The 25,925-nt window shown below is 47.3% G+C and overlaps 2 protein-coding genes and 1 long non-coding RNA gene across 4 annotated transcripts in view; 2 read left to right on the top strand and 1 right to left on the bottom strand.

The window, feature by feature from the left end:
• Positions 1–1,713, top strand: part of SLCO2A1 (solute carrier organic anion transporter family member 2A1) — a 59,819-nt gene extending 58,106 nt beyond the window's left edge. For both annotated transcript variants that reach the window (XM_081192625.1, XM_081192626.1), the window contains exon 14: positions 790–1,713. In XM_081192625.1, the coding sequence (XP_081048751.1) occupies positions 790–910 (121 nt within the window). In that variant the 3' untranslated portion in view covers positions 911–1,713. The remainder of the gene's footprint in view (positions 1–789) is intronic.
• Positions 1,714–25,925, bottom strand: LOC308586335. The gene is made up of 4 exons (XR_014007824.1): positions 25,787–25,925; positions 19,653–19,926; positions 13,592–13,661; positions 1,714–1,881 (listed from the first exon to the last, which is right to left on the bottom strand). It is a non-coding gene; the product is annotated as an uncharacterized lncRNA (long non-coding RNA).
• The window catches only part of RAB6B (RAB6B, member RAS oncogene family), a 59,101-nt gene continuing 50,897 nt past the window's right edge, over positions 17,722–25,925 (top strand). Inside the window, exon 1 of the mRNA XM_081192788.1 lies at positions 17,722–18,097. Coding sequence (XP_081048914.1) covers positions 18,028–18,097 — 70 coding nt within the window. The 5' untranslated portion in view covers positions 17,722–18,027. The remainder of the gene's footprint in view (positions 18,098–25,925) is intronic.

Genomic DNA, 25,925 nt, shown 5'->3' with positions numbered 1-25,925 from the left:
CAGTGCCTAAGAGAGGACCCCTTCACCCAGAGGAATGTTGCAAAGGCCTTTCTCTTGGATAGATGGGTGTTTGCCAACAACAAAATAGGATTTGCACATACGCGCCACTGACACCCAGTGGCATCGGAGAGCTGCCTCTGCTGAAAATAATAATTTGAAGCGGTGCCAGGCAATAATGAAGCTCTTCCTGTTGTGACCTCCCCCCCCCTTTTATTTTATTTTATTTTATTTTGAGGCTAGGAAGTCTGGCTCCAAGATTTAAACTGGAGGAGAAGGGATTTCTCTCCACAATCCCCAGACTTCCTGCTTTCATCATGGGTGCCATGCTCCCGCAGGGCTCTGACATCTGCAAACCTGCCCAAGCAAAAGTAATTTTTAAAAAGGCACCCCCTCCCCCCCCCCCGCAAAATGGGGAACTTGACTTCAGCATAGAGAAAGCAAAGATTGAATGCGCTTCATTAGACAGCCCCAGTCAGCTATTCTCTGTTGTTGGTGCTTAAAGGGCAAAGGTGTGCAACTCCCCACCTCGCTCCTGCCCTCCACAAAGGAGAACACACCCAGTGCCAAAAACTTCCTTTTCATGCAACTGCATGCATGTGTGAATTTGTCTGAAGTTTTCTAGAATCCAACTTAGCAGTCTGGGTACTTAGACTACTAAGGCCCGATTACCATTCCACATGCGTCCCTGAGGACTCAGTCTCTTTCTGGGTGCCTTTCTAAAACAGAAGGTTGCTTTCATCTCAAGGTCTGTTCCATTCAAGTCCTGCTTCTCTTTTCTCTTTGGCACAGATACCTAGGCCTCCAAGTGGGTTACAAAATCATTGGCATCCTTCTCTTAACCGTCATCGGCTGGAGGGTGACGAAGAACAAGGAATACAACGTGCAAGACAAAGCCGCCGGCCTAGTATAGCGCCGCAACCAGACCCATCTCAATGGCCATTTAGTTCCATGCCTGTATTTACTAACAATACTCGGCCTTTGTGCCTTTTGTTTTTTAAAAATAAAAATAAAACTGTAAGGGAACCATTTCATATTAGCAGCTGGACTTTTAGAACTCTGCATTATCAGCGTCTGCCGTGGGTAGCTCAGCTTAAAGGGACATGTTGTCAAATGAAGAACAAACAGGACTCTCGGTGACCAAGCACCTAATCAGTGTTAAAAAGAGCCGGTGCAGCCGGCTAACCTTTTCAAGAGGCAGCTGCCTTGAAAATCTCCCCAGGCCTCGGAAAGAAAAAGGGTCAGCCAGCAAATTACAGCGAGGGAAGCCATCTTTGGGATTGAGAGTACGCACTCTGCAGCCCCCGTGACAGGCTCAACGTGTGGAGGATTCCTCTGAGGAGATAGGTCAGATGGGTTGGAGGAAAAGCAAGCAGGTCCTTTGGATGGGAATGGCACACAAAAACTGATGAAGTTAAGAGAACCGTGTAAATAGCATTTGAAGTTGGTGAGGAGCGACCATTTTTGTTTGCCAGCGGCTCCCTGTATGGAACGACTCCAACAAGCATGTTACGTTATGCCAGGATTGACCAAGGTATGGAACAAGGAGGAGGGGCGGGGATTATAACTCTGCTTGGGCCAGCTCACTTTTGTGCCTTCTCTCTTCTCCCCTCTCCTCCGTTACACAGGTAGAGTGGACGTAAATTCCACTCAATGTATAAAGTTAGTTGTTGTGATATATATATTGAATTTTTAAATAAAATCAACTTCCCCTGATTTCTTCACGCTTTTTATTGATCTCTATTTATTTGTGTATGTGTTTGAAGGAGTAGACTCCTAGCGTTCTCCTTGCCTCCAGGCCTTTCCGTTGCCATAGTGATGCCACGTCTGATCTTGGGATACATGGAATGGAGCTTATCAAAATTTCCATTCAGCGAATCCTCTCTAAAACAGATTGGCTTGTTTCAAATACAGGAAATTGCATCATATCTGATGATGAAAGTACCTTAGTTTCTTTATTTTTTAAATGAAAATACCTTGTGTTTCATTACTTTGCCCTCCAAAAAGGGGGAAGGGGGGAGAATTTGTTTACATTTTTAAGGCTCAAACAAACCAACGTCTTTAACATCTCTGATTTATGGTAGATTAGGTATATTGAAATTTAGCCATTATAAATCAAAGTACCACTGGGTGGCACTATAACCTTTTTAGCTCACAGGTCTACCCTGTGAGATAATGTTCAAGAGGCACTGGAAGATGCAAGGCATTGCGGTGGAAGGCGGGGAGCTGTGTTGCCACTGGTCTCCTCCCTCCCTGCCAGGACACAGGCCCAGATCTGAGGGAGGAGGTATCAGTGACATACCTTTCCTCAGGCACCAAAAGTTCTCAGGCCGGCCCTGCTTACATGGGAGTCAGCCCCACTGAACACACTTCTGAGTAAACTTGTGTAATAGGTAAAGGTAAAGGGACCCCTGACCATTAGGTCCAGTCGTGACCGACTCTGGGGTTGTGCCGCTCATCTTGCTTTATTGGCCAAGGGAGCCGGCATACAGCTTCCGGGTCATGTGGCCAGCATAAGCTGCTTCTGGCGAACCAGAGCAGCGTACGGAAACGCTGTTTACCTTCCCGCCGGAGTGGTACCTATTTATCTTCTTGCACTTTGATGTGCTTTCGAACTGCTAGGTTGGCCAGAGCTGGGACTGAGCAACAGGAGCTCACCCCGTGGCGGGGATTCGAACCGCCGACCACCTGATCGGCAAGTCCTAGGCTCTGTGGTTTAACCCACAGCGCCACCTGCGTCCCTCTATCTTGTGTAATACTGCACTGTTAATGCCTTTTATAAAACAGAAAATGTTTGGGTGAAAAGACCAGTGTTTGTGGGCTGGGAACTTTGACTTAGAGCAGCCTTTGCCAATCTGGCCCCCTCCAGATGTTTTAGACTACAATTCCCATCAGCCCCTGCCAGCATGGCTCTTACATGAGCTCAGCTGCAATCCCTAAGAACAAAAGGGTGGGAAAAAAGAGAGCAGCGTATTCTCTCCATTCTTCTACATTGAATTCCTCTGGCAAATTAGTATGAAAACCGTGTTTTCCTCAAAGGAGGGATAGTTGTGCTTCCACCATCCTGTTGTTCTCTCCCGCAAGCCTGCAGTTCAATCTACTCAGTTTAACAAGATCACGTATCCCTGCCTTGATACTTAAGCCACCCTGGGTTCTGTTTTGATGAAGGTTTGACTGACGCCCAGGGCAATAAACGGACCTGTGAGAAGACCTTGCCTGAAGTTGTACAATTCAGGTCAGCAGAGTGCAGTTGTCTCCCTCTAGTGGCTAGTTTGCATATATTGCTGTGGATTGGTGTTGGGAGCATGTGAAGTTGCCTTGTACAGAGTCAGCCCATTGGTCCATTCTAGACTAATACTGCCCCCTAATACTTGCTCCAAGTCATGACTTCAACCCCTCCTTCAAATCCGATCCAAATATTGATTGGAGAGTGAACGGGACAGGGTGAACAGAATCAACAGGTGACTGCTGGAGAACATCTTAATGGCCCGGGAAGGTATCTCCTTAGTCAGCCACTTCTCTGCAATTTCTCTAACAATCATCACAAAATAGTTTTACTTGGTAGTTTACTGGGGATACTTTTACTGGGTAGTTTGAGAGTCATTTTGGCAAAACGACCCATCTGTCTGTTCCCTTCTGCTGCTCCTCCTCCCCTGCATCCAATGCACTCTCACCCCTGGCTTGAGAAGCAGTGTACACACAACATTAAGCACAATTAATATCTATCCTGTTGTTTCTTAAGGGCGCATTTCATAGCAAGCAAAGCTGGGGACAGGCTGCCACCATTTTCACATCATTGGTGGGTAGGTCAGGGGTGGTGGACATATTGCTCAGGGCCCATCAACCCTGGCTGGGGTTCTGATGAAATCCCCCCCCCCAAGCTGCTATTTGCAGCATGAGGGAAGCCTCCATTGGTACCATGACTGAGGTGGCGAGAGAGAGTTAAACTCTCCCTGCCCACCTCCTGCAGTCCCAATGTTGTTCAGACTCCTCACTCATAAACTTAACTTTTTGTCCTGTTTGTGCCCTTGTATGAGAAAGTTTTATAAGCTGGCATGTTCCTATTGACCAGACAGTTAGTGTGTGTAGGGGACAGTTGGTGTGGACAGAGAGAGGTTTCTTTTCCCTTTCTCATAACTTTAGAATCTGGCAACATCCAATGAAACTGGAGGTTGAAAGAATGAGGACTTCACACAAGCACCTAGTTCATCTGTGGAATTCGCTCCCACAAGGTGTAGTGAATGGTCACCAACTTGGGACAACTTTGAAAGAATAAACCAATTCCTAGAGGACAATGCTGTCGAGAGCACTAGCCATGATATGGCTATGTCCCCCTGCTGGAGGCAATCAGCCTCTGAATACCAGTTGCTGGGAAATGACTCAGGTCCTGCCTGTGGTTTCTCATATAGGATCTGTTTTCCAGATGAGAACAAGATACTGGACAAGTCGGGGGTTTGGCCTGATCCCGTAGGGCTCTTCTTGTGCTCTTGTGACAGTGTTTAGGCTATGCAGTCGGTGGCCCCTTTATCCTCAGAGCCTCCTCTGGCTGATTTGATGAGAGCCTAGAAGACAAGGTGCCAAAGACTGGCTGCTGGAGGTCTGGATTCAAGAGCCACCCATCCCACCCATTTTCAAGCTGCCTATAGAAATTCACACCACAGTTAACATCTAAGATAATCTTTTCTGTATCCTTAGAATGGGAGAGCCTGGAACTGAATGACCTTTGAGCAACTTCCAGCCCTATATGCATGGCCATGACTGATTGGCCTCTCCTTTCAAGCTCCAGCAGATGCCACTGCCCTTCTTCACATCCCAAAGGCAAAGTTTTGCTTACTCAGAGTCACAAGAGCTTTTTAGGCATATATTTATAACCAGTCAATCATAGCAACTCACTTAACCTTCTTTGCATTTACTCGTCTCCTTATGATTTTTGCCAGCTGTTTCTTTCCCCCATGAGCACCCGCTATTATTATGGCTTGGGTTGTTTTGGGGGCTTTTTTGCCGCAGAGCAATAGGAATAAAATTGCAGAGGAAACTGAGCATCAGCCAGTAGCTCATTTCCAACTGCGATTTGTTTCCAGGTGCAATTGGCTGGCTGGCTGGGTTTCTAAGCCTTTTAGGAAAGCAAATTTCACAAACCTGTTATTGGGAGGATCTGTGATGAATCCAAATTATGTAGGCTGTAACTTAAGGGAGGCCTGAGGAGCCTGTGGCTCTCCAGATGATGCTAGACTACAGCTCCCATCATCCTTGACTGTCAGCAGTGGGTGTGAGGTCAGCAGTCAATCACACGGCATCAGTGAAATTAACTCTTTATTCAAGGAAACCAGGTTGACTCAGGAGGCTGGGCCCAGTGAACACAGCAACTTGTCCTGGTAGATCTTGCTCCTATGAGGCAGTTGTGGGGACTGAAATTCACACCTTCCCATAGCTCTCTTCCCCCAGATCCTTCCCAAGCAATCTGAGACGCCATTGCCATGCCTGTCTCTGCGCCTACCTCTTCATACCTCTTCTGGTTTTGGGAGACCAGGGGAGGGGGGAACTAGTCGCAGCAGGAAGGGGAGACACCCCGGTTTCTTCACCAGCCTGACTAGTGAAGAAGAGCCTCCACTTCTGCCTCTGATTCTGGGACTGCTCTTTGTCATGGCCGCTCACTGCTCACTACACCCTGTTACCTCTCCAGCTTCCGATGCCTCTTCCTCCCAGTCTTCTCCCTCTGACCACTCATCATTGTCCCACCACCAATCCCCTGGCTCTGAATCTTCTTCCCCTGGGAGTTCCTCAGCTGGTGCCTCCCAACACTCCTCTGCATCCAGCAAGTCTGTGACATTGACCATGGACCCTGCTGGCTGGGGGCTGATGGGAGATGGAGTCCAATAACACCTAAAGACCACTGTGTTGGCTACCCCTGACCAAGAGGCCCACAGGTTCCCCATCCTTTATTTGGGGGAATCATGACAGTTGCACTGTACATAGCCTATAAAAGTTTCTAGCCCAGATATGCCCTGAAAATACAAGGTCTAGGTGTGGAGAGGAGAGTCTGCTACCTTGAGGCTTCGCATAGAAAGGAAAAGCCCCTCAACTGTAACTTCTTCCATCATTGCTATAGTGAAAAGGAAAAGCCACAGCTATTCAAAATTTTGTTATGTGCTTAGGAGGGTCTGTCTGGATGATACACTTAGATCCCTTCCAGGAATGTGATCCCGTATCAAGTGAAGGTTAGAATCTAGAAGAAGAGGCTGCTAAGCTAGTCAGACAAGATTTTTTTGGTAAGATAATAGCCTTAGCTGACCACACCAGTGTTCCCATCAGCTCCCCAAACAATGGCCTATTTTGCAATAGCTACAACTAAGGGATAGGGCTCTTCTGTCCGCAGGGCCTGCAAGACAGAGTTGTTCCGCCAGGCCTTTGGTCAGGGCGCAGCCTGACTCCCTCCTCTGGCAACCTGCACATAATTCTGCTTAATTGGTTGCCATCAATTTGATTTAATTAATTTTTATAATGAAATATTTTTAGATTGTGTGATTATTTGACTGATTATTTGATTGTTGTTAGCCGCCCTGAGCCCGGCTTTGGCTGGGTAGGGCGGGATATAAATAAAATTTATTATTATTATTATTATTATTATTATTATTATTATTCTGGAAAGCAGATAGGCATTTTCCGCACTTCATTCACCTGACTGGATGCCACAACACATAGGATCCATAACAACAGACTGGTATGGCGGTGGTACGTGAGAGTGGCTGATGCTGAAGACTGGAGATCAATTTTTGCCAATTCTGGGCTGCTGCATCTCTTAGATGCAGGGTTTTCAGGCAGATCAGGCAAGACCTTAATATGCTTGCTAAACATGTACTGCTAAATATTACAAATCTAGCAAGCAGACACCAGCTCATTCATCAGTCAGATGGGCCTAGATCTTATTTGGTAACTACTTGAGGTTTTTAAAAGTACTTTTACTTTGAGGCAGGCCTGGTTACTTGGGACATGGCAATTTGGTGAGCTAAAAATCATTTAGTGCTTTTTTCCAGGGGTTACTCAAGGGTATGCAGTACCACCCCCTCATTTTTTTTTTTGTTTGTTAAAAAGTGTGGCACTTACTGTAACAATTGCATGGTGACAGGGACGCAGACTTATAAAAAATATTGGGGGGGCCCGGGAAAGCTCATGAATAATAAATAAGCTCATGAATATGCAAATAAAGTGGCGCCGCCTCCTCGTGAGCGAATAGGGGAGAGCGTGCTGCGCCTATTAATCAGCTCCGGAACAGCTGATATGCGGGAAACGTGGGGCTAGCCGGAGAAGAGAGGGCTGGCTGGGAGGTGTGGCCGGTCGGGATTCCCCTGTTCTCGCGGGGGCTGAAACCGCCAGGAGGAAGATAATTCCCCCCGGCAGTGCCTTGGCAGTGGCGGTGGTGCTGCAAAGCAGCGAGGCAGGAGCCCCCGCCCCCGGGGATTCCCTAATCTCGCGGGGGACGGCCGGGGCTCTCCGACTAGGGCGCGCGGCTGGCTGGCTGGCTGGCGAGGGAGCAGGTGGGGAGGAGGCGGGGGACGGCGGCGGCGCTCTGCTGGAAAGGTGCCCGAGATTATTGGGGGGGCTGAGCCCCCCCAAAAAATTTTTGAGGGGGCTCGAGCCCCCTCAGGCCCCATGGAGTCGGCGCCTATGCATGGTGAGAACCACCACCTATTTTTCTAGGGGGGGGGAAGCACTGTTTAGGACAGGGGTCTGCAACCCACAGCTCCGGAGCCGCATGTGGCTCTTTTACATCTTTGCCGTGGCTCCGGGGCGGATACTAGCGAGGGGAGGAGGCACATTGTGCGCCCCAACACTCCCCACTGTGGCAGGCGCTGTACTGGCTGTGACGTCGCATGGGGGCGGTGTGTGCGTTAGTCACACACCGTCCCGACGTCACCTTCCCGCCCGCCCGCTACATTGTAAGGGGCATGTACGCTGGTCACTGTTTTGAAGGGGAGTGAAGAACACACACACAAAAAAAGGTAACTTGTTAATTTAACGTTTATTTCTATGAGGAGGCGTAATTCTGAGGGGTCAAACAAAGAAATAATAAAAAGTGACAAAAAAGTTATTTTTATAATGACGAGTTCTGCGGCTCTCAGTTGTTTTTTTCTTCGGAAACAGGTCCAAGTGGCTCTTTTTGTCTTAAAGGTTGCAGACCCCTGGTTTAGGACTTCACAAGCTGTTTTAACTTTAAATTATGGTGATATAGTCCTTTTGGAGTGCTGGTTTTAGTGGGTTTTAAAACTGCAAGTGGGACCTGCTTTGAGGGGTTTTTTAAAAAAACAACAACAGCAATCAAGCAGTGTATGCATTTTACGAAATAAATAAATTAAAGGCACTTAGGTCTTGTGTGGAGCTCAGAATCTATGAGTCTGGGTTCTGCAAAGTATACTGTAATTTAGTTTGTAGAGGAACTGGCTTCCCAATAAAATGCTGCTTTGTGATTTTACAAGCTTTGCTCATGGGCAGCATGGTTGAGATAGTAAGGAATACTGGAGGCTTCCTTAGCGCAGATCAGACTGTCTAGCCCAGTACTGGCAATGCAGCGGTTATCTGGGGTCTTCAGCCTGTCTTATTCCCATCACCTGACACCTGGCCCTTTTTAAATGGAGATGCCAGGAACTAAACCTGGGAATATCTATATGCAAAGCATATTCTCTTTCAGTAAGGCGTGACCCCCTCCAGCCCCTCCCAGATTTATTCCTATCTAGGAAACTTCAATGAAGAACAAAGCCAAAATCGAAAGATCACATTTCAAAGTGGGAGGATGGAAAGATCAGCCTTTAAAATTAGAAGTCGGTCATTCAGGGTTGGAAGGAAGGTTCTGGTCTGAATTAACATCCAGGTCCCAGTTTTGCTATAGTAGATGGCTTTCGAAAAGCAAAGTCACGATACTGTAACCTCACATTCTCATCTGAATAATAATACTGCCCTCTGTCCTTGACAGGGACTGCTAAGAGCACTAATAAAGTGAATTAAAGCACTCTCCCTTTTTACTGATGAAAATGCACTCTCCAAGAGCTCGACGCCATTGCTTCCTTCGCAGGGTCATTCCTGAGTGCTTCTTCGACAAACATTAGAACCAACTGATCAGGGGGTATAAAAAGTGATGCCCAATACATTTTGGCACCTGAGGCAAACCACAAAATGGTGCCCCCACTCCCTGCCAGGGAAGAAGGAGCGAGTGACGAAATAACACCAGGAACAAGGGGGAAATAAAGATCTAAATCCGGGATCTGCTGTCCTTGTGGTGAATGTGTGGCAGAAGCAAGGGGCCAGGGAGGAGACGAGCAATGTATGGGGTTTGGTGCTGCTCATGAAGCAGGAGCCAGAAAGAGGAAAAGAGGACGGGTCAGAGCAGCCAGAGGTGGAGGTGCAGAATGTGTCAGACGCAGAAGAAGAGGCTGTTCAGGTGAGGTATGAATCCTCACCATACATTGCACTGTCTCCTAGAACCAGGTGGCGCTTGAAGATGGAAGAACAGCGATGGCTTCTGTGTAAAAGCCTCAGGTTACATGCGCAAACCCCATCAGATGAGGGTTCATAAGATTGGGGGGGGGAGCATGGTCCCACTGTTGCTGCAACTGCTTCACAGGGCACAGACCTGGAAACAGCTGCCTAGACCTGGATGCTAGAAGCATATGTGTCTGCGATACCTTAGGAGCTGCTGTAAGTAAGCGCATTTGACAATAAAGAATTGCTATCAGACCCTTCCTTGGCCGGAGGATGCTCAACACATGCAAGCATTCGCTTGATCTCTTGAACCGAGTCTCTTGTTTTATTTGCTGTGATTTAATGGGATTGTTTTTAACCACGTATTTTAATTGTGGATGCTTATATGGTACAATTTTATTGCGCATTTTAATTGTGGCGCATTTTCAATTAAGTATTTTAATAATGTTGTGTAACTGGTTTTTATATTCTGTAAACTGCTTAGAAGCCTCTTTTCGCATCAGTTGTACATTTGTGTAAATATATATGTCCCCCTCTAAAGCCATCTAAGCCAGGGATCAACATCATATCTTGTGGCAGTGTATTCCACGAGTTCACTATGCATTGAGAGTGTTTTCTCTGTGGAACCACAGGGTCCCCATTGCAATACTGGCCACCCTATTTTCAATCACTTTCCTAATAATCCCTCACACAGAAATGGACTTCGTCACCATTGCAACATGTGACATTTTCACTGAGTTATACACAACCCAAAATATTGCCAATATATGCTGGGAGTGTTTTACCACAATGAGCATCATTTTGCTTATATATGAACCTCATTTGCCCTTTTGTTTGGCAGGATAGTTTTAGGCAGGGACAGAGAACCTGTGGCTCTCCAGATGTTGCTGGACTACCATTGGCTGGCTGGAATTGAGAGTCCAATAACATTTGGAAGGGCATAGGTTCCAGTGCTTTTAGAGATCTTCATGGACCACATGGGTTTACTCTATCCAGAATAAATTGTGGCAGAACACAATTTAGCAGCTTCACTGCTCACCCTAGTGCCCAGCCTCAGATCATTTATGAAAAAATAGCACCAGCTGCAATATAAATCTCTACTTCCTTTGCATCACCTTTCTCCCCACCCCCGTTGCCTTCACTTTTCACACTTTGGTTAGCGGCTTTGTTAAAACCTCAAAAGGAGCCCTTGGTATCAAATCCCTGCCAAATGACTTCTATCAGTATGTTTCTTCACACTCTCAAACAATTCTGATTGGTGGGTTTTTTTAAAGAGAGCCTTGGTTTTTTTAAGGAGAGCTCTGATGGGAGCAAAGAAATGATATGCCTATTAGGGCCCAACTGCATGCAGTGTTATTTACACTTTTGCTTTGAAGGAAAAGCAGCCACACAGCGTCCTGATCCATCACCATGCTTCTTATCTGTATGTGAACCCTACATCAGTTTTCAGCCAATAATCTCCCCCAAAGGTGGTATGGTCTGGGACTAACTTCTGTTATGAAACCAGAAGTAGGCTCCCAGTCAGGACTGAGAGCACATTAAAAACCTTCCACTCCTTTGGAAAGGAGGCCAATTTTATTTGTAGAGGTAAGCTATGTGGAGCAAAGCCCGCTGGAAACCAGTTCTGGTCCCTGTACAACTTACGGTCCTGAATTAAACATGGGTGCCACTCTAAATTTTCACTGCCAATCCAACATTCCCTTCAAGACTTGGAAGGAGACCAACATATGTGTACACATGAAGCATCATGCCAAATGTCAGCTGAGTACCAGAAGCTTCAGCTCCTAATTTCTCTAATCTTTATCCTATCTCTATGCTGGAAACAAAAGAAAACTGGGAGCTGCACTCCCTCCCCACTTTTATGATCATGCTTCCAGACACATCCAGACACATTTTCACCGTTTGCTAGGCATCTTACTAGTAAATACATATATAATTCACAAAGAGCACAAAACTTGAGGAAGCTCCTGGATCTATTTCAGAAGATGATCTGGCACTCATGAAAAGAGATTGTGGTCTGAATATTTGGGGGTAAGGAGAAGGACCTAATGGTGCATACTTAAGCCACTGAACATCACTCAAGTCACTATCAATTATACTGAACAAAGCATATGGCAAAATGCTGGAAAGAGTCTTTTGCTGGCTGATAATAATAATAATAATAATAATAATAATAATAATAATAATAATAATAATTTATTATTTATACCCTGCCCATCTGGCTGGGCCTCCCCAGCCACTCTGGGCGGCTTCCATAAAAACCAAAAATACAATAAAATATCACACGTTAAAAACTTCCCTGAACAGGGCTGCCTTAAGATGTCTCCTGAATGTCAGGTAGTTGTTTATCGCTTTGACATCTGCTGGAAGGGCGTTCCACAGGGCGGGCGCCACTACCGAGAAGGCCCTCTGCCTGGTTCCCTGTAGCTTTGCTTCTCGCAATGAGGGAACCGCCAGAAGGCCCTCGGCGCTGGACCTCAGCGTCCGGGCAGAATGATGGGGGTGGAGACGCTCCTTCAGGTATACTGGACCGAGGCCGTTTAGGGCTTTAAAGGTCAGCACCAACACTTTGAATTGTGCTCGGAAACGTACTGGGAGCCAATGCAGGTCTTTCAAGACCGGTGTTATATGGTCTCGGCGGCCGCTCCCAGTCACCAGTCTAGCTGCCGCATTCTGGATTAGTTGTAGTTTCCGAGTCACCTTCAAAGGTAGCCCCACGTAGAGTGCATTGCAGTAGTCCAAGCGGGAGATAACCAGAGCATGCACCACTCTGGCGAGACAGTCCGCAGGCAGATAGGGTCTCAGCCTACGTACCAGATGGAGCTGGTAAACAGCTGCCCTGGACACAGATTTGACCTGTGCCTCCATGGACATCTGTGAGTCCAAAATGACTCCCAGGCTGCGCACCTGGTCCTTCAGGGGCACAGTTACCCCATTCAGGACCAGGGAATCCTTCACACCTGCCCGCCTCCTGTCCCCCAAAAACAGTACTTCTGTCTTGTCAGGATTCAATCTCAATCTGTTAGCCGCCATCCATCCTCCAACCGCCTCCAGACACTCACACAGGACCTTCACCGCCTTCACTGGTTCTGATTTAAAAGAGAGGTAGAGCTGGGTATCATCCGCATACTGATGAACACCCAGCCCAAACCTCCTGATGATCTCTCCCAGCGGCCGCATGTAAATGTTGAAAAGCATGGGGGAGAGGACAGAACCCTGAGGCACCCCACAAGTGAGAGCCCAGGGGTCTGAACACTCATCCCCCACCACCACTTTCTGAACACGGCCCAGGAGGAAGGAGCGGAACCACTGTATAACAGTGCCCCCAGCTCCCAGCCCCTCAAGACGGTCCAGAAGGATGCTATGGTCGATGGTATCAAACGCCGCTGAGAGATCCAGCAGAACTAGGAAACAGCTCTCACCTTTGTCCCTAGCCCGCCGGAGATCATCAACCAGTGCGACCAAGGCAGTTTCAGTCCTATGATGAGGCCTGAATCCCGACTGGAAGGGATCCAAATGGTCCGCTTCTTCCAGGCGTGCCTGGAGTTGTTCGGCAACCGCTCGCTCAATCACCTTGCCCAGGAATGGAAGATTTGAGACTGGGCGATAGTTGGCCATCGTGGCCGCATCTAAAGATGTTTTTTTAAGAAGCGGTTTAATAACCGCCTCTTTCAGCGGGTCTGGGAAGGCTCCCTCACGGAGGGAAGCATTCACCACCCCACGAAGCCCATTGCCCAGTCCTTCCCGGCTAGCTTTTATAAGCCAGGATGGGCAAGGATCCAGGAGACAGGTGGCTGGTTTCACTCGTCCAAGCAGCCTGTCCACATCCTCGGAGGTAACAGATTGGAATTGATCCCACTCAACTTGACTAGACAGAACTCTAGCACTCTCCCGCCCCGGCCCTGCTCCCACGGTGGAGTCTACTTCTGAGGATAAGGATAAGATTAAGGATAAGGATAAGGCTGAGGATAAGATTACCTAAAATTAAGGTTACCAGATTTTTTTTTCAATGAATCCGGGGACACTTTTCAACTTCCTACTAAATAGATGGATTTTGGCAGGGGACTGATTTGTAAATCCGGGGACTTCCCTGGGAAACAGGGACGTCTGGTAACCTTACCTAAAATATGCATTTTCCTTTACAATCTATCATTGTGTTATTGTTTTTAAAGTATATTTCTTCCTGGAGCCTGCAGGAAACAAAGAAAGAAAGAAAGAAAGCATATATTTGTGCTTTCCCTATGATGCCAGAGCCCTTAGGAATCTTCAAGCAGCATAGACAAGCCCATTTACCGGTAGCTTTCTCTTTAAGTGGGGAAACTGTGTGGCCAAACACTGTTGCACTCCAGGCTCGGTCAGTCCTGGGCAATGTGGCCAATGGTCAGGGCTGACAAGAATCAAAGTCCAAAAACAGCATCTGGAAGGCTGCAGGTTCCCCAGTCTGGCCTGACAGTGAGCCCAAAACCAAATGGATGAATTGTGCATGATCCAGAATAATGTTTTATCTTAATCTGTTGCCCAAGTTTCACCACGAGATGTAGAATAAACAACGATATCATTATTCAAAGGAAAATGGTGCATGCAACCAGGATTCTTTGTAAGGATGAGATATCACATGAAGACACTTACTGGTTGCTGTAAGGTGTGCAGGAGATGGGAAGCAGCTTTTAGTTCTCCATCCTACCCTTTCCATGGCAACCTTACAGCCTTTGCTTTGCTAAGTCCTGGCAGAATCCTAAGAAGGGGGGACAGGAAACACCTGTGGCTTATTGGGTAACACCTAGCTGTAGGCTATTAAATAAGCACCTTTTGGAGTGCTCTTCTGGGGTTATGACAATGGTGCCACCCCTTTACCGTTTATTTTATTTTGCTTTTATTGGGTTGTGTTTGACGGATGGACACTCCTTGGCAAGAGAGAGGCATTCCTTTAGGAAGGGTATATTTGACTTCTAATATATCTTCTTATGCTTAAATTAGGGGAAGGCAACCAAGGTTCAAGAGGCTTCTATCCTAGAATGCACCCTTACAGGACTGGTGGGTGAGTGAGTGTGGATTCGCTTATTGTCGGATTCTGTGATTGGGGGCTGCTAGTATTGCGTGGGAAGAAAAGAATAATTCTGTCAGTTACAGGATGGGGAAATATAGTATAGAGTGAGTAGGGAATTATGATAGAAGATGGACAGGTGTCTGTTAGCCAGCCCTTTCTCTTTCTGTGATTTTGGGGTACCTAGTCATTCTGCTACTGTGCCCACCAGCCAGGATGTCTCATTGCACTGCCAAATCAGTTCACAAGAAGTCCTTGCCCAGCCATGATTATTATTTTTAACCAGTTTGGGATTTTCTTATTCTGTATTTTATAATTGATGTTTTTAAGGATTGCAAGCCACCTCGAATCCCAACTTGGGAGAAAGGCAGGATATAAATATATCAAGTAAATACAATACAATACCTAAATTATATAAATACAGTTCATAATCATAAGCAATACATAATGAAGCCATGCTAAGCAGCAATGACAAATTATACACCATTTCATTCAGGCAATGAAATCCACAACCCCTGCAAAATGCAGTCTCATAATAGACTTACATTGGGTACAGCTATAAAATGCACTACCTAACAGAAACAGCCTTGAGGAAAATGAGAGGAAAATCAGCAGCAGGATATCTAAAGGGCAGAAATAGTGCACAAGTGTCTAAACTCTGTACAGAATTAGCTCATAACTCCACCCCCACCAAAAATGACAGTTCCTTCCCTCCCAGCTCCCAGCTTCCCTTTCCTATTTTTTTATTTTTTATTGAATTTATATACCACCCTATACCTGGAGGTCTTAGGGCAGTTCCAGCCTCTCACCCTGAGAGATCTCCACTTTCCTGTCTTTCATTCAAGGTCCTCCCACTATCTCTCTGCCCCTTCCATGAGGATGTAGATCTTGGGCCCTGATGGCATCCCAGAAATGAAGACACCAAAGGGGTAAAATGCAGTATGTACGGTAGTTCTTTGTCCACCCTGCCCTGTCAACACAGAAGATGGTTAGAAACATTACTTAGTGGCCTTATAAATAACCAGACCATTGGTCTATCTAGATCAGTATTATCTAGATGAGAGGCACAAATACAAGATGGGTGACACCTGGCTTGAGAGCAGTACATGTGAAAAGGATCTAGGAGTCTTGGTTGACCAGAAACTTGACATGAGCCAACAGTGTGACGCGGCAGCTAAAAAAGCCAATGCAATTCTGGGCTGCATCAATAGGAGTATAGCATCTAGATCAAGGGAAGTAATAGTACCACTGTATTCTGCTCTGGTCAGACCTTACCTGGAGTACTGTGTCCAGTTCTGGGCACCACAGTTCAAGAAGGACACTGACAAACTGGAACGTGTCCAGAGGAGGGCAACCAAAATGGTCAAAGGCCTGGAAACGATGCCTTATGAGGAACGGCTAAGGGAACTGGGCATGTTTAGCCTGGAGAAGAGGAGGTTAAGGGGTGATATGATAGCCATGTTCAAATATATAAAAGGATGTCACATAGAGGAGGGAGAAAGGTTGTTTTCTGCTGCTCCAGAGAAGCGGACACGGAGCAATGGATTCAAACTACGAGAAAGAAGATTCCACCTAAACATTAGGAAGAACTTCCTGACAGTAAGAGCTGTTCGACAGTGGAATTTGCTGCCAAGGAGTGTGGTGGATTCACCTACTTTGGAGGTCTTTAAGCAGAGGCTTGACAACCATATGTCAGAAGTGCTCTGATGGTGTTTCCTGCTTGGCAGGGGGTTGGACTCGATGGCCCTTGTGGTCTCTTCCAACTCTATGATTCTATGATTCTATCTTTTGGTCTTCAACTGGTGGGTCAGGTAAAGGTAAGATAAAGGGTGCCCAGTGAAAGGTGACTGTGGGGTAATGTGTCTGGTCCCTGATGGGTCACAACAGGAGCACTCCTACCATGCTAAAGGAAAAGGTAAATGGACCCCCGACCATTATGTCCAGTCGCGGAGAGCCAGTGTGGTGTAGTGGTTAAGAGCGGTAGACTCGTAATCTGGGGAACCGGGTTCGCGTCTCCGCTCCTCCACATGCAGCTGCTGGGTGACCTTGGGCTAGTCACACTTCTCTGAAGTCTCTCAGCCTCACTCACCTCACAGAGTGTTTGTTGTGGGGGAGGAAGGGAAAGGAGAATGTTAGCCGCTTTGAGACTCCTTTGGGTAGTGATAAAGCTGGATATCAAATCCAAACTCTTCTTCTCTTCTTCTTTTGGGCTTGCAGTGCTCATCTCGCTTTATTGGCTGAGGGAGCTGGCGTACAGCTTCCGGGTCATGTGGCCAGCATGACTAAACCGCTTCTGTTGAACCAGAGCAGTGCACGGAAACGCCATTTATCTACTTGCACGTTGACGTGCTTTCGAACTGCTAGGTTGGCAGGAGGCAATATACTATGCTAATATACAGTAAAATATTAAGAAATGCATGTTTGGGTTGAAAGTCGGTGCTGGGTCTGAAAAGTTTGACGATACCTGATCTGCACCAGCTGCCCTCCAGACCTTGCCAAACTACTGGCCCCATCATTGGCTGATAGGATTTTGGGCAACATCTGGAGGACCCCCTGTTGGGCACCCTTGTGTGGCTCTGACTGGCAGCAGCTCTCCAGGATTCCCAACCTCTGCCTGCAGACGCCAGGGATTGAAGCAGGGATCATCTGCATGCAAAACGGGTGCTCAGTCGCCCCTGAGCGAAGGTCCTTCCTTTGAAGAAAGGCAGCCGTCTAAAGCCCCCTTAAGAGTGGTGGGAATCCCTGCGAAGGATTTGTAGGAATCAAAGCGCAGCAAACCTAGCGGGAGGTTGCAATTCCGGATTAATGGACGTGGATTGCAAGGGGATGATCTCATCATCCGTCTCAGCCCAATTGCTTGCATCCCCCCCCCCCGCAGAGACACACTTGTGGCTTCCTTCCCACCTGCTCAGCCCCAGCAGGTGCCGGTGGGGAGTGCGTGGGAGGGGGTGGGGAGGAGAAACACCTGCTGTGAGTGAGGCAGCGGCGGGGACGTAGTCGCGTGCTGGGCCCCGACGGGCGAGGTGCAGCAGGTTCCCCCCCCCCCACCGGCGCGGGCCCGCCCCCTCCAGACGGGCCCGCCCCTCCAGCAAGCTCGTCTTGGTACGTCCCCACCCGCGCCTCTCGCTCGCTCCCTCTCTCTCTCCTGCAGCACCGCATTGGCTTGCTGGCTGCTCCAGCATGACATCAGAGTAGCCGGGAAAGGGGCAGAGCGCAGGCGCCGCCGCGGACGGGAGAGGCGAGGCAGGGCGAGAGCCGACAGGGGCAGAGCCGGCTCCGGCATCTCCAGTAGCAGCAGCAGCAGCGCTGCTTCTCCGCCGTGGACGCGCGCCCTTGCCCGGCCACCGACGCAGGCTGCGCCCCGCTCGGGCGGCTCCCCCTCTGCAGAGCGCCCAGATCGCAGCCTGCCAGACGGGCCAAGGCGACCGGTCTCCCCGAGCCGACGGAGCCGCCTGCAGCCGCGCCCGCTTGCCCCCCGCCTCCGCCCTGCCCTCTCCCCGGAGCCAGGCACCATGTCCGCGGGAGGAGACTTCGGCAACCCGCTGAGGAAATTCAAGCTGGTCTTCCTCGGGGAGCAAAGCGGTGAGTGGGAGCCGTCGGGCGCGGCGCCCTTCCTGGCCAAAGGGTGTGGGCGGCGGCGCCGGGTGCTGCGGCAGGTGCTTCTCGCAAAGCCCTCGGCCGCGAGGGGGAAGCGGTGGCGGAGCCTCCGGAGCGACGCCCCGCGCTCCGCAATGGACTCGAGGTGCCCGCGCTTGCCTCTTGCATTGCGGCAACTTCTGCCGGCGGGAGCGCTTCTGTCGCTGGGCGCCCGCCCGCCTCCCCCCCCCCCTTTCCCGGCTTTACCGTCTGATCTGTGGGGCCGGGTGGGTGAGAACGCCGCTCTTGGGTGGTGCGGAGGGAGAGGATGGCCACGGAGAGGTGGGGTGGGCGAGGAGAGCCTTCTAGCCCAGGAATTGCTGCCTGCGGTATAGGAGGAGAAAACGGGAAGATCAAAGTGGCGCTGGAATGATAACGCGGAGCAGCTTTAGATCGCATGGTGTGGATGCCTTTTTGGAGAACTGAGTCTCCTCCCCCGCCCTTGTTGGGGATACAAGGAGACGATAATGTGCCCTTTTTTCGACTGGGGGGGGGGACCACCACCTTTAGAAAATAGATGGGGAATGGGGGTGGGGGAGGTGTCGAAGTAGCCAGCCCAGGGCTATCTGAAGATGTCATCTCTCTTCTCTCTCCCTGCCCACCGTGCAAACAGGCAAATTCCTAACGAGGCGTATTTTTTCTGTGTCCCCCCCCCCGAAGGATTTGCGCAAATAAAGAAGCGAGGCCCGGGACACACCCTGCTGCTGGCCAAGACTGAGTCTTCCCTCCCCCCCCTCCCTATTAAAACCCAGTGGCTAGATAGATACCTGCCCAGGCTCTGAAGGCAGAGCCAATAGCCAGCACCACCTGGAGATGCTCTCTCCCAGCTTTCCATTTCTGGCCCCCATCCCTTCACTGTCCCAGAGGTCCCCAGCTAGCTGAGATGGGAGGAGAGTGGCCAGAACCCCTTCTGCATGTGTATCCATCTGCCTGGTCCAATTTGCAACCCCAAGGGGGATCAGAGGGGCAGCTGCCCCAGGGCTGAAACCTCAGCCTCCAGGATCTGTTTTGCTTTACTTTCCTAGGCATTTCATGGACTCGACTTTAAGTCTCTTACAATATTATAGCTTACAATAAAAAGGGATATAGCAGTTCTCAATGAACATTCTCCTCCTCCTCTCTCCCTTTGCCCAATTCAGAATCTGAATTTCACCTCTGGAATGTGTGGAATCTTAGAGTGCCTCTGAATGTATACAGCCCTGCTCTTCATCACATCAAAGATCCACCTGTTCAGGCATCTCACTTCCCATAGGGTAGACTAGTGTCAGGTGCTTCTGGGAAGAGCATCAGAAGGCCCCTCCCACTATTTGCCCTCCTGGCAAATGACATATTGCCTATGAACCTGATGTGCCTCCCCAACTCCTCTCCCGCTGCTGGGTAGCCACATACATGACCCTATGTTTGGGGAGCAAGCTTTAAGATGTATGAAGAACTAGGCCAGTCACCCAGAGGGCTGCGGGAAGCCCCCAAGCAGTGCATGGGCACCATAGCACTCATTCACCTGTGGTAGCAACTGGTATACCTAGCAACTGGTTTTCAGAGGCATACTGCCTCACACAGTGGAGGTACAACATAGCCATTGTGGTGAGTAGCTGTTGATAGCCTCTTCTTCCAATAATTTGTGTAATCCTTTTCTAAAGCCATACAGATTGGTAGCTATCAGTGCCTCCTGTGGGTGTGAGTTCCATAGTTTAACAATGCTCTGAGTGAAGGAATGCTTTCTCTTCTCTGTCTTGAATTTTCCAGCATTCAGCTTCATTGGATGTCCAAGGGTTCTAGTATTATGAGAGGAGAAAACCTTTTTTTATCCACTTTCACCATACAGCGCGCAGAGAGAACTTCTATCGCATTTCCTTTTATACTTGCCTTTTCTCTAAACCAAAAAGTCCCAAACATTGCAACCTTTTCCTCATAGAAGTCTCACTCAGAAGTATTTGGAGAGATATCTTGTCAAAAGCTTTTAGAAAGTCCAAGTAAACTATGTCAACTAGATCACCTCTATCAATATGCTGGTTGACACTCTCAAAGAACTTTAAGAGGTTCTTGTGATAGGACTTACGCTTGCAGAAGCCATGCTTGCTGTACTTCAGCAAGGCTTGTTCTTCTATACTTTCTCCATTTTACCTGGGACAGACATTAAGCTAATAGGCCTGTAATTTCCAGGAGGCTCCCAGATCTCTTTTTGAAAAGTGGTGTTACATTGTGTACTTTCCAGTTTGGGGGTATGAAGACTGATTGAAGGACACCTCCTTTTTTTTTGGTTAAAGTTTTGAGCTCTTTAGGAACTCTCAGGTGCCATCCAGAATTGGCGACTTGTCAGTTTCTATTTTGTCTTAGGCCTAGACTTCCCCTCTAATCACTACTATCTGCCCCGCAGTTCATAACACATGGTATATTTCCTGATCTGCAGCATACACTCTAACTGAGCTTCCAATACTGTGTTAAACAACTCCCAAACATTTTGAAGTAATTTGACCCTCTTGACTTTGCCTTTCAGTTTCCTTACCTGTCCCCTCATTGAGGGATGTTTCATGTTCTGAAGTCAAATGTGACCATGTTGGATTTCCTTGGCATGTATGTTTAGTTTAATAGCACTATGGACACTGCTCCCAACTGGCTCAATAACTCTTCTTATCTCACATCAGGCCCTGGGTGCCACTCAAGATTTGGTCCAGGGTCATTGCCCCTCTGGTTGGTTCTGTGACCAATTGTTCTAAGACACAATCATTTAGGGTTTCTAGAAATGTTATCTCTTTCTCATGACTGGAACACATATGTAAACTATCTATGTGAGGGTAGTTGAAGTCACCCATAACTACAACATTCCCTCTTTTGGATACTTCCTTGATACCATTTCAATATCTCCCTGAGCATTTTGATCAGGGGGATGAAAGCACACACCAGTACTAAATTACTTTCAGGGTCCTGTATCACCACCCACAATGACTCTGTGTAGGAATATGCCCCTTTTGGCATACAGAGCTACACCATCTATAGACTATATCTGGAGATAACCATGTCCTACTGGTTCTCTTCATTTCACTATGTTTCCGTTATGCTTGCTATGTTGATTCCATCCTCTAAAACCAAGCATTCCCAGTTCACCATCTTCGCTGAGAGACTTCTAGCTTTAGCTCCCTTCAAGATGTCTTTGACATTTTCGTGTTGACCTGTGGTTCTTTGCCCCCCCTGAATTGCTATCTGAGGCAGCTGCCCTCAAAATACTTAGTTCTTCACCTCCCCCATTTAAATTTTTATCAGTTTTGCAGTCTTCAGCACTGGACCCTCTTCTAGCACCTGCTAACTTTCTACCTGCGAGGGCATGGTTTCAAGGAAGTTTGAGTTCCACAGCTTGCAACTCTTTCAAGAAACTAAGTAGTGTCTACTACAAGAAAGGAAGGGCACTCATCTCTGTAAATAATGGTCAGAGGCTTAATCAGGCAAGTGGTGTGGTAGGCCGATTCATTCTTAGCTCCACCCCATTGAACCTTTCCCTTTTGAAATTTAGTACACTAATGTTCATCTTCTTGATCAAATGCTTTTAAACCATTGCTTCCTATTGGTGTGTCTTTGTTAGGTGTCCACATCAGGAGCTCTTTCCATTAGTGCATATCTCTTAATGAATATGCTGTTGTAACATTTTTCCTTGGAATAAATGCCTACCTAAACTCATTGAAACAATGCTGTAATCCCCTTGCAGCCCCCAAATCTATGACTATGTCATGAGGCACTTAAGTAGACTTGAAACTGGCTTATATTTGTAGTGCAGAAATGGCCACACTACTTCCTACTCTTCCAAATCAAGCTAATGTCCCTGGCATCTCTTGAGAATTAAGAAGGATCACTCCTTCTATACATGTGCTGGCCTTCTGCCAATATTATGTCCTTCCAAGTGTTTTGGATTTTATTTCCCAGCACTTTGCTGGCTGAGGCTGATGGGAGCTGTAGTCACAAAATCTGGAGGACCCCAGACTTGCAGAGGCTGACTCATGCTGATTTATTTAAATAGATGCATATTTTAACATCTTGGTTTATCTTCATGGAAGAAAAAAAAAACCACTAAGCCATTCCTAGTTTGGTTTTCTCTTGTCTCTCCCATCTTTCAAAGAAGATATGAATGGGGACAGTACAGTATTCCTTTTCCTTCAAGAAATCTTTTAAGCTAGTCAGACAATTGCAGGATGACTTTCTTTCAAATACATTCCTTGTAAAGCTGCCATACCTTTTTCTGGGCTTGCTCCTTGTGCCATTAATAGCAGCTGGTATGAAGGTGAAGAACCTTCTCTGCAGCTTGATCTCTATGTCAGTATAAGCTTTGCCTGCTAGATTCCTGCTGCTGATAAAAAGCACAGAAGCAAGCTCAGTAAAAACCACCCCATTGAGTTGCTTGCCATGTCCTCTTGAAGGCAATGTGCTGAAGAATGGCTAGTTCAAAATTTCTTTTTAAAAAAACAATAAAGGTGGAAAGACTCTCTTTTAAAAATGGACTATTTTTCTAGGTCAGGGATGGCTAATCTGTGGTCCCCCCAGATGCTGCTGGAGTTTAGTTCTCTTCAATCCTGACCATTGGCTCTGCTGGGCTGATAGGGGTTGGAATCCTGGTGTTTTCCCTCATTCCTGTTCTAGAGGAACCAAATAGTTAGTCCCTTGATCCTTCCAATCTATGTGGTTCCTCCTTTCACTCAGGAGCATATGCCTATGGATGGCATTGAAGGTCTTCATAGCAAGGTAACAGATTTATTCAGGGGCCTCCATCTCAAGCTTAATCTTTGGAAGCCCATAAACATGCAGCAGACATGAAGCTCAAAGCACAATGCAACAGGCAGATGCAACAGTCAGAGAAGACAGATAAGGGAGGAGAAAGCCAAAGCCAATTGCTCTAGCCTTTTTTTGCCCTGAGGACAGGTAATGGTGCTGTGAAACTGGGAGTGGGAGGCAGGGAAATAATCACAGATGGAAAAAATTGATCAGCTGAAAGTTCTTTTTTGATCAATAATATAAAACCAGCACAATTGTCTGAAACGCTGCTGCCTGTTTGGTGCCAAGGTCATTTGGCTTCTCTTCTCTGCAACGTGGTTTTTACGCAATGCATTCAGAATGCAGTTTGAATTGCACAGTTCTCTGTGAACCACCCCCACTGCCAGCCATCTAGAAGGGGAAGTGCTTGCTGACCCACATATTGGCAGGACATCCTGAGGCTTTCTTAGCTGATGCAAGAATCAGGCACAAAGAGATGGGTCTCTCCTGGCCAGGTCTCTGAGGCAGGTTAATGTATGGTGGGGTGGAGAACTGGTGACCTGTGTTGTTGGACTCCAGTTCCCATCAGCCCCTGCCAGCATGGCCAGTGATGAGTGTTGTAGTCCAGTAATATCTGGAGGACCACAAGTTCTTCTTTACTGATGTATGGCATTATCCCCTGCTCCAGTAGATAGCGTGAAATGCATCACTACCTAGGAACAAAGACTCCACACTTTCCCTATAGATGTGGTGCAAAGCGTGTGCACATACCCTTAGAAATGCTCACTTCGAGCATCCTTTTGTTTAAGTCACACACAGCGAGGTGGATTCCCTGTTCCCCTGATCTGAATGAGCCTGCAGAGTTGATTTTTTGCAAGCATGTTTGTGTTTTGTTTTCAGCCAGCTTTCCCCAAGCTGGTGCCCTCTATCAGTCCTGGCCAGCATGGACAATTGTCAGGGATAATGGGAATTATAGCCCAGTCACCTGGAGAGTATCAAGTTGGGGAAGATTGCCTTAGACTAGGCATCCCCAAACTCAACCCTCCAGCTGTTTTGGGACTACAACTCCCATCACCCCTAGCTAACAGGACCAGTGGTCAGGGATGATGGGAATTGTAGTCCCAAAACAGCTGGAGGGCCGAGTTTGGGGATGCCTGCCCTAGACCTTTAGCATTTGCAAAGCTGCATTTAGTTATACAGCAAGATGTATAGCCTGTGATCTCTTTTATTACCAGCCTGCATGCTTGCATGTTCAAGTATCACCAAGTGCTCTTTAGTGGTTATTTGACAAACCATCTTATTCACCTAGAAGGAATTGTTGCTGTTTGATCCAGGCCACTGGCTAACTGCCAGATGGCTATGACTGTAGTCCTACACCCACTTGCCCACATTGAACTCAGTGAGGCCCACTTTTGAATAGACATGTATAGGATTGCTCTGTATAGCAATGTGTAGAAAGTAGCACAATGTTTGTAGCTCGTTAGATAATACTGACCAAAGCAACTAGGCTATTTGAGTTGACTGTGCCTCCCAGTATCGGGAACCTTCGCAATGAACTGTTATTGATTGGAATATTAAGTGAGGGTTGATTAAAGCACTAACAAGCCTCATTTCACACTCTTAGTTCCTCCCACCCAATCTTATTTATAGTCGCCTCCATGCAGGTGACTCCTTAGTTCTATGTACCGTTCAGAGAGGAATTAATATAAAAATGGTGGGTAAGATGCTAAACTTTTATATAACCATGTATATGCCCTAGCAAGGGAAGTGGGGCTCAGGTTTTTGGAATGATTCTGAAAATTGAGTCTTTGCATGCACAGCACAGAGCTATTTATTAGGGTTGTGATGGTTGTGACATCTCAGGTTTTGGACCATTTCTTATAAAAAACACGTGATTTTTAGTGTGTGTTGGTGTGTTGTGCCAGAGCAGGATGCATGGCAGGACTTGATAACAAAGGCAACAAAGCAGGAAGATGGATTATTAGCAAGTTTGTGTCTTTTCTGGAAGGAAGAAGTATGATAGCCCTAAAGAAAAGGGGAAAGGGTTCCAACCTTCAGAAATGGCTGGCAATAGGACATGCTTGTGCTGTATATATTCCAAAAGCTTTTTTTGCACTGTATGGCTGTTGGGGATGATGACTCTCCTGAGGAGTGATGGTGGTGGAAGTCTGACCCCACAGACAAAAATACTCCTAGCCTGCCTCTCTCAGAGGTATGTGCAGCAGATATACTTTAGCTTTATACTCAACAAGCTGAGCCAGCTTTCGGTCTGAGGTAAAGTGGCCTGTCATGTATCACCTATTACAAAGATGCGCTGCCTCAGGCATATTTGGCCACCACAGTAGCCTGGGAGTTGGCCTTTGTCTTGGTGCCCAATGTAGTGCTTCTCCAGGAAATAATTACTTCAGTTTCTATACCACCCTTCACCTGAAGATCACAGGGTGGTTTACAATATGAAAACACAAAAATGCATACCATAATAATGAACAATAACAATAGCCTTCCACACACAGTTGAAAGGTGGCTTGTACGGGTGTGGGAGATCCAGGGCAAACATCGCTACTGCGGCCCTGGATGCCAGAGGGTGAAAACTGGCCCCTGAAGTATTGGAAATCAAGGTAATTTGTGGTACTTACTTGCTGTGAGGTCAAAATTCAAACCTTTAGTTTAATCACCAAATTGTAGACTCACCAGATATATTTCTATGGTGAACTTTTACACAGCTGATTATTATATCCTGCAGCTTGATAATTTGTGTATATAGTGCTGATTCTGAAGGGCTGCTCTTAGATTTTATTCATATTAAGACTTTAAGGCCTTTATTCTTTATGAAGTTGGCTACCTATAACACTGGCTGCATACAAACAAAATATTGCTTAAGTTGTGGGGATTACTCACATGCTGTGGTATGGTTTTCTCTAGGGTTGAGTTCTGGGTGAAACAGTTCTTTTGAATTTCCCAGAGAAACTGGGTGTTCACTGGGTTCTGACTGGCTGATGCCTGTGACGTCACGGATCCACAAACTTGCTTAGTTTCT

The sequence above is a fragment of the Podarcis bocagei genome, assembly GCF_964188305.1.
Source record: "Podarcis bocagei genome assembly, chromosome: 4".
Taxonomy (NCBI): domain Eukaryota; kingdom Metazoa; phylum Chordata; class Lepidosauria; order Squamata; family Lacertidae; genus Podarcis; species Podarcis bocagei.
The sequence above is the reverse complement of the archived record's forward strand: the minus strand, read 5'-3'. Positions and strand labels throughout refer to the sequence as shown.